Raw genomic sequence first — 18,923 nt, forward strand, 5'->3', positions numbered from 1 at the left:
GCGCTGTTACGTCCTGTTCGTTGCGCCGTACACGAACGCGCATCTTATCTCGCTAACCATTTTCACGAAACAACAACTCTCGAGATATTCTTCGCGGGAACCGCCAGAGCAACCCTCATTGGGACGACGCGACGTATAATCCTGGCGTTTGGTACATAATACCATATTTCCTATGCATTATCCAAATCCTGTTTGTCCCAGGCACCGTCGCGATAAGGAAATCTCCGTTTGGCGCGCAACTCTAACTACGGCAAGTTTTGCACGAGTCTTCCGTCGATCTTTACTGCCCGACAAACACGAAGACAGAAGAGAGAGACGTTCATGGATCGAAGCCAGGTTCGAACGATTGTATCGCGTATAGGAAATTTTGATTTCTAGGGTGGTGCATGTTATAGTCTGACGGAGGAATTTCCGTCGCGTCTCTGTTCCCGTCACTTATCGAACGTGTAAACTAGATGGCAGTGTGTCTTCTCTCGGTGACGGCGCAACAACGGGTTTCGCAATTTCCCCCGGGCTCGTCTGGTTACGATATTTCCCATCGAACAATCAATAAACTCGTCTCCTGCGGGAACAAAGGAAGCGACATTAATTTTCTTATCGCAGATCGGGACGTGACGCGCGATAGGAGTGAAGCAAATACGACTACATCGACTCCTGCGTCGAGTTTCTTTCGTCGCTCGAGCCGTTTGACGAACGTCTGACTTTCTGCGAGCGGGAAGCGCCGCGCCGCCGCGGTCTGCGCTAAAGTGACAGGAGAGATTTATGACGGGGCAAAACCAGCAGATGCGAGCTACGGACATTTTACAGGAACGCCGAAGGTTCGTCTCGAACGAAAGATGTATCGTTGCTCCTCGAATAGCTACGCCGGCGGCCATATTTAAATTTCTAAACCGCGCATTCTGCCTTGGGAGGCTCGCGAGAATATGTAAACTACATTGTTTATAGAATTTCAACCTGTTCGACACTTTCTCGACAATTTCACCGATTGAATATTTATTTTTATATCGTACGAGCATTGTTAAGTGTTCGATAAAGTGGTAACTAAGAAATTCTGTAAATGACGGTGGCGTACACGCGAGAGAAAAATGTATCGAGTGATATTTCGGCGGATAAAGGCAGGATAGCCCTATTGAAAGATAGAAGGGATGGCGCTTCGCCGTGACATATGCAGAAGCCGACGGTCGTCGGTTGGAAAGACGGTATCTTTCGAAAAGGATCGCACTACTGCGCCACTCTCGATACTTGTTCGCGTGGGTTTTCTTCGTTATTGCCGATCGAGCGAGCACCGGCCCACGCTCGACACCGTCTTCGTTTTGTCTGCCCCCGCAGGTGCGAATCGTTCGCTCTTCCTCCAGCCAAATAACATCGATACGCCGACTTCCCTGCGCGAGAACATTTTTAATCGATCGCTTTCAATCCCCAGCCAACGCTATTACTCAAACTCGAGGAATCTTTCGAGGAAGGGGAAAGATATTTTTGTTTTATGAAACATCAGCAATCGGAACCGTAGTTGCGATGACTTTTCCACTAAGATCGGTGTTTCGTAAACAAATGATTTCAAGCGGCCTCAGTTTTAATTCAAATTATAATTAACAGTACCTTGGAGATCCTTTGATGTTAAATAATGGTTTCTTAACGGCGATCTAATAATATCATAGAGGTAACGACGGCCTGCGTTATCACGATATAACCAACTATTCACACGCGTTACACGCCAATATACAGTGCTAATATTTGTCCTAATATCCACGCAATCCCTAGTTAATGTTTACCTTGCACAGATACGGAATCAGAAGCTTGACATAGTAACGCTCGTGTCATTTGAATATCGCTCTATTTCGGGTATTTAAACGTTGCTCCTCTGCTATAAAATTTCTCCTTTCGGTTAAAATTAATATTTCTATGCGTCAGCGATGAAAAGAGTGAGGATCGAGATTCAATAGCAATGAAATAAATTTGTTGTTTAATGGCGGGATCAACGGGTCGATCAACCCATGAACCATCGTTCCGCTCACGAAAAGAAAGACGAACGCATCGACCGATAAATCTGTATTTAACCGTATTGCGTAATGGTAATGGTAATGGTTTGGAGCGAAGAATAGGCGAAGACGCCGTTCAGGCCGTCAGTTTTGAATGAAAATACAGATAACGCTTCGTCATCGAGTGCCTACGCGAGTCGGCGGCAGTCGCGTTTCAGCGTTTTCGGATTTGCACGGTGATGCCCACGCGTGTTGCGTACCTTTTATTTCCTGCCGCTTTCGCATCGGTTCGAGGATCAGGCCCGGCAAGAAAACGAGACAAGGAAAGAGAAAAAGCGAGCGTGCAGCGTCTATTGACGAGGCTGCCCACGCGTGCGTCCGTGCCCTCGCCCTCGCCCGCGCGATTTCATCGAGCATCGTGCGTGTACCGGCACAGGTGCGCGGAGACGACGAACCTTCTTTCGAGAATCTCTACAAACGACTGTCCTTTTCCTCCTTACCCGACACTCTCGGCTGCAATTTTATTTACCTAACGCGCGTCGAATAACGATACCCGTCGCGATTCGGTTACGAGCGATAAATAACTCTCGTTATAGTTTGGATACATTCGAACGTACAGTGAGTGATAAAATCAGCGACTTTTTAAAGAAGAAATATTGTAGATACTTTTGTACATTGTAGAATGTACGGATAGGATTCGTTAGTACGGTTGAGAGTATCTGCTGAAAGGTTTGAAACCGAACTCCCGAGGGTATGGAGGTTTCGCTGTAATTGTGACTGAATCGATACGCCGATAGGCCTTCCTGGTTCGTACCAGACCTGGTGTAGAAATTTTAACCGAATACCTACTGTATGAACCAGCGATGCAAAGAGTAATTAAAGATGAATATCTTTAAATTTTAAAGGTATCGGATTAAATTTTTCGATGGTTCGAAAATCGTTACACGGACGAATTCGTTGTTTTTTTTTCAAAGGGAGAATAATCTTTTAAATATTCGCTCAGCGAGACTGAAATATTAAATTTCAGTGGGTGATTTTTGAAGTTTCGACGAACTTCTCTGATTCTACGGGAGAAGATACTTGAAAATCTTCGATCCTCCGTAAAACTTGGACCACTGTGCTGTGTAATTCATGGACTTAAGATTTTATATCGGCTTAGGAAGTTCCAAGTTTCCGCAAATCCCGAAACCAGCACAGTCTCACAGGGGCCCTAGAAGTTCGAAAATTGACAGTTCGCGATTCCGGGAACACTTTTGAAATTTTGAACAGTTCGTTTGTTTCGAAGGCGTCGAGAGAGAGCAAGAGAGAGATAGAGTGAGTTGAGAAACTTGTGGACGCCAAGAGTGTAATTAGGATTTGCAAATGTTTCTTGGCAAGAAACGAAGAGAAACGAAACGGTCTTGGAGCCGCGTCGTTTCCATCGCTACTCGTGCCGATACACGCGAGAAACACGCGCCTGTATGTCGGGTGTTTATTCAGAGAACGAGAGAGCGACTTTTCAACGGGTTCGAACCATGAATGGGCGGTCGATGCTACAAACAAGTCGCGATCGTTCCTTTTTTCGTCGGTTTTGCGGATGTTTGGCGCCATCCCAGGAACGCCGGTTTTCTTCTCGTATAAAAAATCGAAAGACGTTCTAGACGACCGTCTACGGAAGAATAACAGAACCACTTTCGATCTGGTTTATCGATCTACGCGCGATTCCCATGAAACGACCGGAGATCGTACCTTCGATAAAAGACCAACCGAGATTCCTTTTACCCGAACGGATTTGGAAACGGTTTTTGTCGGTCGCTCGATGAAACGAACACACGCTTCGCGATCGCGAAATCTCGTGGAATTTCTGTATAACAGTCTTTTAAGAATCCCACTTTTTTTCGTTTCGCACGACGACGGTGAAATTTCTTTTATAACCCTTAAATTTCCATTTCCTGTGGACTTCACCATGCCGAACGATAAATATCACAGAATCCAGAGATTTAATCTTCTTCCTTGTATACTGAAATCGCGTGGTTGACAATGTAAACAACAAATAACCGTCTAAAATTATCGTTGCAAGCTTGTCCGGCCGACGGTTTCAAATTCGAGTGAATTAGGAACGGGTTTAGGCTTTCAGATTTAGTCCGCGGTTCGAGTTGCCGGTGTTAAGTTTCAAATTGAGGAGAACCATCGGCAATAACGAGCTGGATATCCTATTAATGCCTCGTCGTTACAATACGGCTCGGACATTCAATAACCCTGGTAACAAGCTATTTTTAAATTTCACCGAATGCTTCAGGATTTCGTCGCAACGTCGCGTCGGCACCGCGTAAACGCGTCTCCGCATCGGCTGTAATTTTCTCTTCCTCGATCACGATAATTGCTTCCCAACGACAGGCTAATTTCGAAACACGACTCTGTTTCGCGCTGCTAATTCGACCCGGCTCGCATTGTCTTCGCGCCCACAAAACGAATAAATATTTACGAGCGTCTCGTTCGCTTCGTCCTATCCCGCCAAGTTATCTACATTGAAAAGGCACCGTGGGGGTCTCCATTCTTGATGCTTTTTCGCGTCGAGAGAAATGGCGATTCGAAAGCGCGATAGTTAATAGCACGAGTAAGTACCGATTCACCCCATCCCGATAGATCATACCAGATGTCTCGACGATACGCGATTCGAATCGCGCCAGTTATTTGACAAACTAGTTATTGAAAGTTTGTTATCGCGACGGAAAATTGTTTAGGAAACTATCCCGTTGCATCGACACTATTTTCTCTCGAAGAATCGACAGCCGATATCTGCAAATCGTTGGATAAAAAGGACGTCCGGCGTCGCTCCGCGTCGATACCAGGTGAAAAATGACAAAAGCATACGGAGAGGTCGATTCGATGCCTCACTGACAGCTATCTCCCTCTCTCTCGTGTTACTTTTGTTCGAGGATTTGTCAGGGCCCGCTTTCGTTGGAGGCGGTTCCCTTAACACTTTGACGGCCGCTGTCACGTATACGTGACTTTGCGAGCTAGCAGACGCACAGTGGGGCCATTGCATGCCAAACGCGGCAAAAAGTGGTTTTATACAAATATACCCACAATGAAATAATGATTCACTAATAGTTAATGGGACACATGGGCCATGATTTAGTGTGATTTTTTTTATCATTTGTCGATTTTTGATACGACTACATGATTTTGAAACGTTCAATCTTAAAATCATCCAAAATTATAATCATCGTTTATTGTTGCTTTGATTCTTCAAAGTAAATGATGAGTAATTGAATTAAATGTACTTAGTACGTATTTAAATTACACCAAAGTACACTTTTATATCTCCAACATTTTCTCAGTTATAACTAATTGAACATGTTCAGTTTTCATTTTATTTTTTAATTATGAATGCAGTGTGATTCAGTGTTCATTTTAGTTGCTTTTTGTGGAGTAAAGCCTTACCTTTTTTTAAAAAAAAAAATTAGCTGCTACTAGCTGCTACTGCGAAAACTATAAAGATGATCAACTGTTTCGGCACGTGCGAGCGTCGGCGATTGCGAGTATTGTTACGATTCTCAAAAATACATCAAAACTAGGAAACAATGCATACATTTCATTGTTTTTGCTTCGAATGCTATAAAAGCATAAAATGATCACGAATTTGGAGCATTTGTCGTTTGAGGTTCCTAACTTGTATGTTGTGAGTGAAATATTTAGTGTTAAAATAATCGAATTTCCAATTGAAGTAGGTAGGTACAGATATACAGGGTGTTCGGCCACCTCTAGCAAAAATTTTAATGAGCGATAGTAGAGGCCAAAATGAGACAAAAATCAAGAATACTAATTTGTTGGTGGAAGCTTCGTTAAAAAGTTATTAACGTTTAAAGTGCCGCTCTTACTGAATTTTTTTCTCGAAAATGCGCAAGATTTCGGGGGTATGTCTATTCACCAAAAATGACTGTAATTGAACCCTACAACCGAAAATAATTTTTCCACAACGATTTGCAATTTTTTAATTTTCTCGAATAATTTCACACCTTCTCTATTTTTTTTCTCGAAAGTGGGCAGGATTTCGTGGGTATGTCTAATGACAAAAACTGATTGTAATTGACCCCCGCAACCGAAAATAATTTTTCCACAACGATTTGCAATTTTTTTTCTCCGTTGAAAAATTTAGGCACCTAATTGGATTTTCAGTAAGGAATTTTTCTCTCGAAAGTGCGTACGATTTCGGAGGTATGTGTAATGATAAAAAATGATTGTAATTGATCCCCGCAACCAAAAATAATTTTTTTAAAACGATTTGAAAAATTTTTTTTCGCCGAAAAATTTCAGCACCTACTCGATTTTTTTTCTCGAAAGTAGATAGGATTTCGGAGGTATGTGTACTCACCAAAAATGATTGTAGTTGACCCCCGCAACCGAAAATAATTTTTCCAGAACGATTTGAAATTTTTGAATTTAATTGTTAATAACTTTTTAACGATGCTTCCATCAACAAATTAGTATTCTTGATTTTCGTCTTATTTTGGCCTCTACTATCGCTCATTAAAATTTTTGCTAGAGGTGGCCGAACACCCTGTATATATATTTGAATTTCGCCATTTTTCTTCATCTTCTATATAGTTTGTTAATACAGTTTTCGTAGCAAAAGTTTCACTTTAATAGAGTGACATTTTTTTTTAAATCCTAAGGTTCATGAGGAGTACGTGTGTTTTTAATGATGCAGTTTTATAACATCATGACATAGCATCAAAATCATGATTTTGAAAATAAACTAGAATTTTTAGAGTCGTCCTTAATGAGCCAGGATAATTATTCTGTGGAGTACCAGAAAATTTTGAAAACAAAAATTGCAACTTTGAAGTCCCGTTTCAGGAGAAGATGGCAATTAGCGAATAGACGACACGATCTTTACGAAGAGAAAACGAAAGAATTTATGAATCTATGAATGATTCTTCATCTGATTCTTCATTCGTAATTTAAATACGTACTAAGTACATTTAATTCAATTACTCATCATTTACTTTGAAGAATCAAAGCAACAATAAACGATGATTATAATTTTGGATGATTTTAAGATTGAACGTTTCAAAATCATGTAGTCGTATTAAAAATCGACAAATGATAAAAAAAATCATACTAAATCATGGCCCATGTGTCCCATTAACTATTAGTGAATCATTATTTCATTGTGGGTAAATTTGTATAAAACCACTTTTTGCCGCGTTTGACATGCAATGGCCCCACTGTGAGACGTTGGCCACTGTGACGTGTGCGTGATCTACTGTATCAGTCACCATTTCATCGTACATTCAACTTATTACGTTTGTTCAGGTTACATTTATAATTCCTTATAATAATATTCCTAGCACCTTCGTGTATCTCATTTTGGTCTACAATATCAGTGGTGACGGACAACGGTCTTGGCGTGATACGTGCGGCCATTAAAGTGTTAAGTGCACAAATAGCATCGAGTTACGATCTAAAGACGCAAACGAAAAGAGATAACGCGATAACGACGACAGGGAAATGTAAGCGGCTCGGTACTTTCCGGGTTGATGTTCGTCCACGTCGTAAAACGCTAATCGGCCCTTATTTATACTTTTGTTGCACCCCTCGAGGCTCGAACGATTGTTGGGGAGCGATGTTGATTTTTAATTGTCTCGATAAAGGTTCGAAGTAGATCGAGGAGACGTGGCTGGGCCTGTAATTGATTGTCATCCTGGGATGGCAGGTAACTCCGGCATAAATACGTGTCTCCTGTTCCGCACGGATTCTGCTGATCTTATCGAGGATATCGGTGCGACGTGAACCTGCTGTCTGGCGGATGGCCAATCGACATAATTTTTATCCTCGGTTTTGACGTACAACGCTACTCGTTCGCCGACTCTGCAAAAATCTGCTCGGCTTTGACGCCAACTCGACGCGAGATTAACTATCAAGAGGTAGTAGTTACGATTCTACAAAAATTTATCGGCGTGCATGATCGAGCGACTCATTCTCGAGTAGTTAATTAAAGAAACAAAAGGAAGGGAACACGAATCTTGCGATAGAGTGTCGAGGCAAAGGTAGGATAAAGTTGTCGAGGAAGAAATCTTTGCTGAATAATGCTACGCGAAGTACCTGTCGTCGTCCTCGTATTCTCTCGTAACTTATTATCGAGTGGGATTTTTTAAACTCACCCCGAACGTTCGGTCGATGAAGACGGGCTTCAGGGACGATATGCATAACGGCGATGAACGCTTGTAGCATCAATGGATAGCGCATGATTACAGCCGGATAGCAACTACGCTTTGCAATAAGTACGCGATAGTCAATGGGTCGACAAGTTCCCGTCCTTTAAGCTGTCTATCGCCCGTGAGATCTGGAACAATAAAATATAAGAAATCGTCTACACTATCCCACGATTATCGTACGATATCTACATATTGCCTACAGTTTACGAGCTAATACGGCCCCCAGGGAGGTTCTCGATTTTTAGTAAGCGAGGAAATTAAAATTACATTTCGCAACGAGACGTTTGGAGAGAAACTTGCGGACGCTTTTATAGCAGCTTTGTTCTAAGACGTGTAGGTGCCTTGTTACGCGAGATTTTCATGGTTCGCCAAGTAACGCTCGGTAGTTATGGTAATCGGATTTGGTCGGACCCTGCCAGTCCTATGATTGGATCTGACAACCGTACCGACTCTTTCTCACGGTTTCTCGCAGAATTGTCGGACTTACGCGTGCTTCCATGAACGATTACTCGAAGGACTAAACCGAATTTCCCTTCTTTGTTAATTCAAAACGGTTACTATTAATACAAATTAACGTTAATAAACTATAAAATAAACGTTAATTGTCACGCGGATACATCAGACGGTCGTTCGTGTCGACAGGTATCCCCGTGTCGGTGATAACTGATTTTGTACACAGAGGTAGAGAGTTAATCAACTGACTTTGATTTCCCCAAACCCTTTCAGTATTCCACAGAGTTTCGCAAGCGATGATAGTGAACCGTCTGTGGGAGTTGCTAATTAGAACAAGAATCGATCGTACACGCGCGTTGTAAGCTGTAGAATTTAAACGATACCGCGGAAACGGTTTTATCGCGTTACCAATGATAAATTGAAATAGCTGGTAATAGCGAGAGCACAGCATACGATCTACACGGGATATAATTAAAAATTACCGGAGTTGGAGGCGCATCGATGATGTTACCGCTTTCCAGAACGCGTAATGATAATAATTCCGACAACGATAACGGAAAATGCCCTCGAACGCATCGCGAACATCGATCGGCCGCCGATGCTTAATAAATACGCGGTTTGTTTTATTTCGAGTCGAATCGTTACGCTGAAACCCGTTCGGAACGTTTTAACGCGATCGTGTAAGTACGCGTTTAACGAACAAACCGTCCCGTTCGTATCAGATGCGGCCACTTAGGACGCGACTGCGGAATATTTATAAGAGAGGCGCGGTTTTAAAGCGTCTCCTGTCGTACGGATTGAGATGTCGCGCGTATAATATGCCACACAAGACGAGGATATCGTCGGAGATTAACGACACGAGCAACGAATGCTCGAACGCGCTGAGAAATTCTCCCGACCACCGAACAATCAGTCTTCCTTTGTCCGATTTTTCTCTATTCTATTAAAACAACGATCGTTTTTAGGTACACTCTTTCCCAAGGTAACGTGTTTGCAAACACACAGTGTGTAAAATCGCTACGACTTCCTCGATTTCGAGCAACGTTTGGAGCTCATTTCTCAACATTTCCGAGCAATTATCGATAAATTATCGGTTTTGCCAACGGTGCAATGTAATTAGTTTCCTTTACCGTTGCGCGATTTTAAAACAAACGTTTGACCGGAGCCGTGTTGCAATTTGCAAATACAACAGCGACGTTCGGTCGAATCTCGAATTTCATTATATCCCGTTATTTCTCGTTCATCTCCATTTCGAAATCTGACGATCAACGTCGTTTATATTTTCGTATCGATCGAAAACGTAGTTAAGTATGGCAGTGTAGTAGAAACTATTTTGGCGTTTACGACTTTTGAATCATTTATGACACGCTAGATTTATTGAACTTTTAAGTTGGAAACATTGCCAGTAAAATAATAGTCGGCGAGTTAAAGGTAATCCATTCAAACCTGTTGATTTTCCATGGATTTGCAGCAAAGAGATCGAATGCTCGTCGCCAAGGAGGACGTGTAATTGAAAAGTCGAAGGCGGCGCGAGGTCCACTCGAAAAAGAGACACGTGGGCGGGCGATGTAGACGAACGAGGACGACGGGGACGACGACGACGACAACTCAAGAAAACAGTCCGCGAAGTGAGAGGCACCGGAAATGCATTTGAGTAAATGTTAGACCGCGTGGGTAAGCGCGTGTGAAAATGCGTATGCTCGAGCGAGAAAGCGAACAAGCGAACAAGCGGAACAACCAACGGACCCGTTCGAACGGGATTTACTCCTACGAATACGTATCGACGCTCGCCTCCGACTAATTCGCTAATGTTAATAGCAGTTAATTGACAGGCTGCCGAGACTGAGAACGCCGGAGTCGTTCGAGACGAAAGCGGCGCGGCTATCTCGATCGTTGTGCAAGCAACCCATACGATTTACACGTTCGGTAAATCGATTTTTATCCAAATCGTACGCGACAAATCTATTATTTCTATTTTTTCGCGAGCACGCAACTAGACCGCCTTTTTATTTCCCCGATACCAATCAGTGGAACAACGTCTATAATATCTAATTATATATCGCAACGAACCAAATAATTCAATTACACAAACTGTTTATTACTATTATTATTATCAGCAATAATCACGTACGCGGACAGAATAATTAATATTTACGTGCGCGATAACACGGCACGAAAAATAACTTTGAATTTTTGTTAAGATTCGAAGAAACTTTTACCCCTCCGCGTTGCGCATCTTGGATGTTCCAGAATAGAAAACAGCGTATCACGCGCGTCAGCTTAACAATTTTCATTCACGAACGGCCGACGTTTCGCTTCTGCGAGCATAATAAAGATGCCCGGCGAAGATGAATGCAGAAGTTTAATTAATATCGGTGAAACGTAAGAAAGGGACGCACTGGCCACAGGGTTGTAACGCTCCGGGCAATGATAATAAAGCCACTCCCTGTCAGACTACAATCGCGATTCCGTACTTTATAATCCCCCTTTCAGCGGAGGCTGATCAACTTATTCGCATGCGGACCTTCCTATCATCTTTTAGTTACTTTAATTTAGTCTCTAAGGCTCGTTCCACGACGCCACTTTTCCGCTTTGATTCGTCTTTCGGACCCGGTTCGCGAGATCCTCGCGGAGGACTCTCAAACTAATTTACGCGCAACGAATGTGCATCTGGTTTTGATAATGCAATATACAGGGTGTTCAAAAAAACCATTCAATATTTACATGGTATATAGGATACACTGTACTGAGTAAAAAAGCTTTAGTAAACATAGGTCGAAAGGTCAACCGTTTTTGAGATATAAACATTTTTGCTTGCTAGTATCATGATTGACTTAGTTGCTTATTTCAACTTCTTGGTGAATACATTACCTCAGTACTTGGATGATATGCCTTTAGCAGAAAGATTATCGATGTGGTACATGCATGATGGGGCGCCACCTCATTTTGTACGTAATGTGCCTCCTCGATCCCCCGATTTAAACCCTTTGGATTTCTTCTTATGGGGATATGTAAAAAGCCTAGTGTATTCCTCTCCGATAAATGACTTAGAAGAATTACGTAAACCATTCTTGTCAAACAATTCGACGGAAATGTGGAATTTTCGGAAGAGTTCGCGATTCTGTAAAAAGAAGACGCCAAGCGTGTGTAGAAATGAAAGGTGGCCACATGGAAAATCTTCTGTAACCATCGAAAATTCAGTAGTATGTCAATTATGATAATAGCAAACAAAAATGTTTGTATCTTAGAAACGGTTGACCTTTCGACCTATATTTAATAAAGCTTTTTACTCGGTACAATATATCCTATGTACCCTATAAATATTGAATGGTTCTTTTAAACACCCTGTATATACAAGGCGTTCGGCCACCCCTGGGAAAAATTTTAATGGGACATTCTAAAGAGTAAAATAAGACTAAAATCAAGAATAGTTGTTCTCACCACAGGCGAGATATAAGAGTAGACTTTACATCTAATGTATTTTTTCGGCCCATTTTTCCGGGGCTGTAGAGCTCCATTAATACGCATTGTTTGAATTTTGAAACATTAAAATCCCCCAATCCATTCAGGAGTTATGATGTTTTAAACATACGCATGAAATTTCAGTAGAACGTGACATCTGGTCAGACATTAGATTTTCGGTAAGGAATTTTTTTTCTCGAAAGTGAGTAGGATTTCAGTGGCATGTCTATTCACCAAAAATGATTGCAATTGACCCCTGCAACCAAAAATAATTTTTCCAAAATGATTTGAAACTTTTTAATTTAATTCTTTAATAACATTTTAACGAAGCCTCAATCAAGAAATTGATATTCTTGATTTTCGTCTTATTTCAGCATCTAGAATCTTCCATTAAAGTTTTTCCCAGGGGTGACCAACACACTCTATACAGGGTGTTAAAAAAAAACCATTCAATATTTATAGGGTATATAGGATACATTGTATTGAGTAAAAAAGCTTTATTAAACATAGGTCGAAAGATCAAAAGTTTCTGAGATACAAACATTTTTGTTTGTTATTATCATAATTGACTTACTACTGAATTTTCGATGTTTACAGAAGATTTTCCATGTGTCCACCTTTCATTTCTACACAAGCTTGGCGTCTTCTTTTTACAGAATCGCGAACTCTTCCAAAAATTCCCCATTTTCGTCAAATTGTTTGACAGGAATGGTGGATTCGATTACGTAATTCTTCTAAGTCATTTATCGGAGAGAAGTACACTAGGTTTTTTAAATATCCCCATAAGAAAAAGTCCAAAGGGTTTAAATCAGGGGATCGAGGAGGCCATGCAACTGGTCCACCACGTCCAATCCACCTTTAACCGAACACCATGTTTAAATGGTCTCTCACATTACGTACAAAATGAGGTGGCGCCCCATCATGCATGTACCACATCGATAATCTTTCTGCCAAAGGCATATCCATCCAAGTACTGAGGTAATGTATTCACCAAGAAGTTGAAATAAGCAACTAAGTCAATCATGATACTAGTAAACAAAAATGTTTATATCTCAAAAACGGTTGACCTTTCGACCTATGTTTACTAAAGCTTTTTTACTCAGTACAGTGTATCCTATATACCATATAATTATTGAATGGTCTTTTTTTAACACCCTGTATATGTATGTATATATCCGGTACTTGGCGCATAATTTACGTTAGTTCCTGGACGATGGCGACACGTATGTACGCCTGCGCCGAAAAACAAACGGCTACGCCGTCGAATAAAGCGTGATTCACGCCTACTCGGTACGCGATGCAAATCGGAATTTATTCCTTCCGCGCTTCCTTGCGCGACTATATGCCTGAATAATCCCATTAGACGTCACGGCGCGGCGGGAATTTATTTAAACTCGCGGGAAACTATGATCGTTTACGCAGGGTTTTCCAACGAGACCGACGAGAACTTTGTATAGAAGCAAAATTAAAACTACGAGATACAATCTGGCGCTGATTTGTTTTGATCTACGTTCGACGAAATGCAGTATCGTTTAAACGCCCACTACGATTACGTTCGATAGAGCGAATACGACGAGTCGAATTTTTTTCGTTCGTAATGTAGCGAGATCGGGCCATGCGCGAATCGGCTTTCAAAGTTCATCAGGATTACGAGTACGGAGGCGACCGCGGTCCCAGGGTAAATATTCAAGTGTGATTTATGCGAGGTATGCGACCACAAAGATACACGCATCGGCTGAGGCGCCGCGTCGCGATCATTGTTTCTCGAGTGATCGATCCAAGTAGAACAGAAAGTTTATTTACGCGTTCGTTCAAGGAATGTCGCGACGCCCTTTTTCTCCGCGCCTTTCGAAGGGATTCTCAAATATTTATGCGCGAATGTTCCGTCGCGTACGAAGGAAATAAACATCGGTGTTCCTTAATGGGAAGCTAACGAACGCGATACATCGGTATTGTAAAAACAATCTACGCGCACCGGTTCGTTCGTGTACAGACGAGGAATAAATTTAAATAATTCTCCAGATACTTCGCCCTCCCATTTTAACACATAAAATCCTCGAATAGAAATGTTATTTGAACGAATTTATGCTGGCCCATTAAGATATAACGCGCGAATTTCACATGTATAATTTATGCGATGTTTATCGCGCGGACGTAAACAATTATTTCAAGCTGTAAATGCGTTAACGAGAATGGAACGAATTTGTGCATCGTTCGCTCTTGGAAATATTACCGCGTATTTATACACGTTTTAAGCCCGTACACACGCGCGAATAATTAATCAATTTAATGGCATGCTCCCTTTGTACATTAACGAGCGACGATTTTTAAATTAACTCATTGAAACGCGCGTTTCTGAATTTTCCAGTTCGTAACCGCTATTCTAGTTCGTTTGGTAGAAATCCTCACTCTTTTTCGAGACAAAGATGCTTTCAAATTCATTTAGAAATCTGTAATTCGTCCAACGATCGGATCCTTTTCAACAATTTATCGGCCAATGTGATCGATTTATGAAATTGTGAATAAATCGTGTTAATGGATACCGTGTAACTTTACAATCGTGTAATAACATATCGTATAAAAGGAGGGTCTGGTATACCTTATTATATTACAGAGGCAATAAATTCAATAACTCTGTTATAATAATTTCTCAAATGACGAGCTGCCCGTATGTTAATAAGAGTCGCCTGTACGTTTGTCTGATTACGTACGTACGATATATCGTTTCTCAGATATCTAAAAGGGAATTCCGATTACTACGGTGCAACCTGATATTTATTAAAATTGTTGAGGCGATTGGCCGCCGAAGGGATAATCTTGCACTGCTTACACATTAACGATTCTTTGAAAAGAAGCACGAGACTCTGTATCGTAAGATGCATCTGCGGTACCTTCGCGTATGGCCCGTCTTAACGATTTAATAATTGCCCCTGTCCCTTCGTATTCGAGACAACTCGGTCATTAAGTGCACCGTAATTCGTAATCTCCGGATTTGACCAGCGGCTTGACAAGGTTAACGGGAACCACCCGATCCCGTGTGCTTTCACGTTTTCATTAGCGTGTAACAACGTAATGATCCGAAGGAAGCGTCCCGTTCGCGTTGATTTGTTCGGCACAGGGATACGTAACATAATCACGGGACTTCGCACAAAACAAGACATTAACCCATTTCGAGCGAAGGTTACGCAATCCGAGGACTATGCACGAAGAATTTAATGAATTTCTACCTTTGTTGCAACTAATTTTCAATCATCGATACCGATATCCCACAAATGATTGCACAGTTACATGTTGTAACGTTTTTGTTATTTTTAATCTTTCAAGGTACGAATTGACCTGTGCATATAGGCCGTACGTTCTAATTGCTCGAAAAAGCACGAGAAATGTTTGGCAACGCGAAAATGTATATCTTTCAGACATGCAACTTTAATTTCGATTCCTATATACCTATAGATGATTCGTACGTATTCAAGTTTTTATCGACAATTAACTCCTGCACACTTAACACGGGCTCTCGTTTACATACATACAGAATTAGAAGCGATGAAGTACTCCTCGTGGAACGACGCTTATTCGCCGCAGAATGTGGGATAGTATGTTTCGTATACAATAGTATACTTCAATAGTTACTATAGCCTCAAAATAACTGAAATCTGGTGCTACAAGTAAAATGTGGACACTCACGAGCAATTTTGTCTTGCGATGGCTGACTGTAACGTCTGACCATATATGGGTTGCACGATAGGTCTGCTCTTTTGATCAGCGAGGAAGGACAACATTGGACTGGAGAAACATTTTGAAAAATTGTTTTCATGAAATTTTAACCGATTTAATGGACTCAAACGAAAATTTATATTCAACTCCCCTAACATTTACGAACGATGTTGGGCAAATGTTGGGTACATCGACGAATAAATTTACGAACAGAGACGGAATCACCGTGTCGTTGTACACGAACAAAGGTCTAGTGTCCTCTACAAGCGTTTCGCGTTCGACGTACTAGCATGTACCGTAAATAAGCAAGCGTTCGAGACTTCGTTTAAGACATCGTTAATAGAATGTCTGTGTCGAGGGTTAATTTGCGTATCGATATAATAACGGATCGGTCGTGCGGTCGTTATTACAAGAAGTGCACGTTTCACTTACGCAGGGGGAACGCTTTTTATCAGTTTTCAGGAGAACTCGCGATATCTTCGGGCGAATCCGTCGGTTCTGTTCTGTTCGCTCATTATTCCACAGCGTATTACAAATTTTTATCCCCCTTAATTTTCTTTAGCTACAACGTAATAAGTTTACGTGGTCGTTTATGTTAGAGAAAAATGCTCTTGACTTTCACCAGTTTGAACGATTATTTTTCTGTAGAATAATTTGAGGACAAGCACGTGGAAGCAAAGCACGCGATAGCCGAGTCAATCCTAAACTTCGATTGCTACAAGGTTTTCTAATTCCCAAATTCGACGATTCTGTTTATAGAGCCACTTATACATAAGCGAGTTTCATTTTGTTGGCAAAGGCACCAGGATGAGAGCCCATTCAGCAAACTCATCACCGATCCTCGAGTTAACTGGATCTTGCAAGGACGAAGACCCGAATCTTCGCGCAGAATTCGCAATATTCTCTGCGCTTGTTGCTCTTTGAATATCACGATGATTCGTAAAGCATTAACGAGTACAAACGTCACGTGACACGACGAAACAACAAATATGGTGACTACGACGATCGAAAGTTCTGTCGCTCTCGTTGGAAAACCCTACGAACAAGCAAACAACATAGAAGCGGGAGCCGACGGCAAACGCCTTCCACGATGTTAATCCAGCGCACGTGACGAGTGTTCGAGCATGTTAAAAATAATATTCGAACGCCATTGATCGCTCGTCGAACCGGTGAACGTTTAAAAGGTGAGGTAATTGAAACTGGAGGAATAAAGATAGCACCAGGGGCGTGGTATCCTTTTGTTTAGGTGAACCGAAATGGAATCGAACATCGATGTAATTGGTAGTTGGTACCGGTTTGGTTAATGAACAGGAAGCGGCGTAACGCGATGGTTAAATCGCGTGGCCAAAGTACGTACCCACCGATCGTCGTGTTTCCGTTCAGCACGTGGTGGCGGCGGTTGTGGCGGCAGCGACAGTGGCGACGGTGCACTATCTCGAAACACCTGCGCTCACGTTCTCCGCACAAACTATCCCGTGGATGTAGCACTGACGGCGACAGGCGCGCCGAGATGCTCTGGCCTCCCCCGCTTCTTGGACGAACGTTCGCGCGGTAAGGTTCATCGGGTCCGTCGGTTCATCGTCTAACAGTTCACTTTTCGCCGGAAGTGACCGGATCTGAAAACGCGCTTGCGGCCGTGTCCGTGTCCGTGTCCGTGTCCGCGCCCGCGCCTCGGAACAACGGACCCGTGGGGGAGGGCCCGCTACGCGAGGAGGGGATGTGCGTGGGACCGCCGCGAGCCAGGAGAGGGAGAAACGGAGTGACGGAGAGAGAGTGAGACACGAGAGACGCGAGAGCAGCGGTGAATCGTCGAAAAGAGTGGGACCAAGGGAGGGAGCAAGGGAGGAAACAGGGTGAGAAAAGAAAGGGGGAGGTATTTGTGGTGCATAGACCCTCTGGTGACGCGGGGAGGTGGAAACGTCGTGAAAGAGAGCGAAAGAGCGGGATAAAGAGGGAAACAGAAATGACGGAACACGGATGCCGGTCCGGCGGAGAAGCCGTGGGCACGGTCGCCGTCACAACACTAATGGTCCGCTACACTCTTCCGATGGTCTATGTACACACGATCCTCCTCTCCGTCTTGTTTCCTCTCTGCTCGGCTGGCCCTGCACTCGCCCTCCTTCCGCCTCCCCCGTCGCGACGAACGCGTATGGTACGTCCGTACGATACACGGATTACGTGTAGCCTCTACTGCGCGCTCGCGATCTCGCCCCTCTTTTCCGCCTCCTCCGGCTCGGTTACGCTGGAATGAGAACTAACTCGGTGGTTCCCTCCTACCTTGGTCTGCCGCAAAAGCACGGACCAAGAACCGAGAATCGAGACAGGGCAATCTACTAGGTAAGACTAGTTCCTCCACCCAGTCGTGGACCCGTTTTCTGTCCGGCCACTCTCCCTTCCTCTTTCTTTCGGTCCATCTCTCTTCCAGTCCGATCCCTCTCCCCTCGCTCTCTCGCCTTCGCCTCTTATCCGTTGCTCTTTTTACCGGTTCGTGTCTCTTGTACGTTCCTCTCTTTCCCTCTTTCTCGATCTTCATTGCCCTCTCCTGTGACTTGTGCTCTCCTTCCCGCGTCTTTCGTCTTTGGTCCGAGGAATCTGTCTCCCTCTACTTCTTGCACCACCGTCCACGCCGCTTCATCTACGCCGGGGTGTTCGATACACGTATAATCAACAGTTTATTTAGCGATTTTTCTCCACGATCCTTCATCCGTAAACTTATTTCATCCATAAACTGGTTCTACGAACCACCGGAAACAACTTTTCGCGATCCATTGTCGTAATGTTTCTGAAACGAAAATCGCTCGGCGCAAGACCCGACGAGCACCGTAGGTGTTATGCTGCAACGTCCGTGCAAATTGAAAAAAACTACGAGGACGACTCTTTCTACTATTCGATCAAGGAAACTGTCCTTTCGTTCTTTTAAAATGAAATTGAAAAAATGGTGGGTAGATCAATGTTTTGGATCGTGACTCCATCGGGCCAAGAATTATCCGATCTACGTCGTGTTTGGACTCGTTTTGATCGACTGCCTTCCAACGATGTATCGGTACCACGTTTATGTAAATATAAATCTTGTCACAAAATTTTCATTTCATACTTATGGGACACCCCTGAT

At 42.8% G+C, this 18,923-nt stretch overlaps 1 protein-coding gene across 2 annotated transcripts in view; it reads right to left on the reverse strand.

Moving 5' to 3' along the window:
• The window catches only part of LOC122401453 (A disintegrin and metalloproteinase with thrombospondin motifs 10-like), a 52,031-nt gene extending 34,340 nt beyond the window's left edge, over positions 1–17,691 (reverse strand). For both annotated transcript variants that reach the window (XM_043403582.1, XM_043403583.1), the window contains exons 1-2: positions 17,169–17,691; positions 8,129–8,310 (exon numbers count right to left, since the gene is read on the reverse strand). In XM_043403582.1, coding sequence (XP_043259517.1) covers positions 8,129–8,213 — 85 coding nt within the window. In that variant the 5' untranslated portion in view covers positions 8,214–8,310; positions 17,169–17,691. The remainder of the gene's footprint in view (positions 1–8,128; positions 8,311–17,168) is intronic.
• Positions 17,692–18,923: the final 1,232 nt, after the last annotated feature.

This window comes from Colletes gigas, unplaced genomic scaffold, assembly GCF_013123115.1.
Source record: "Colletes gigas isolate AHSC1104 unplaced genomic scaffold, ASM1312311v1 Colletes_gigas_Sc00025, whole genome shotgun sequence".
NCBI lineage: Eukaryota > Metazoa > Arthropoda > Insecta > Hymenoptera > Colletidae > Colletes > Colletes gigas.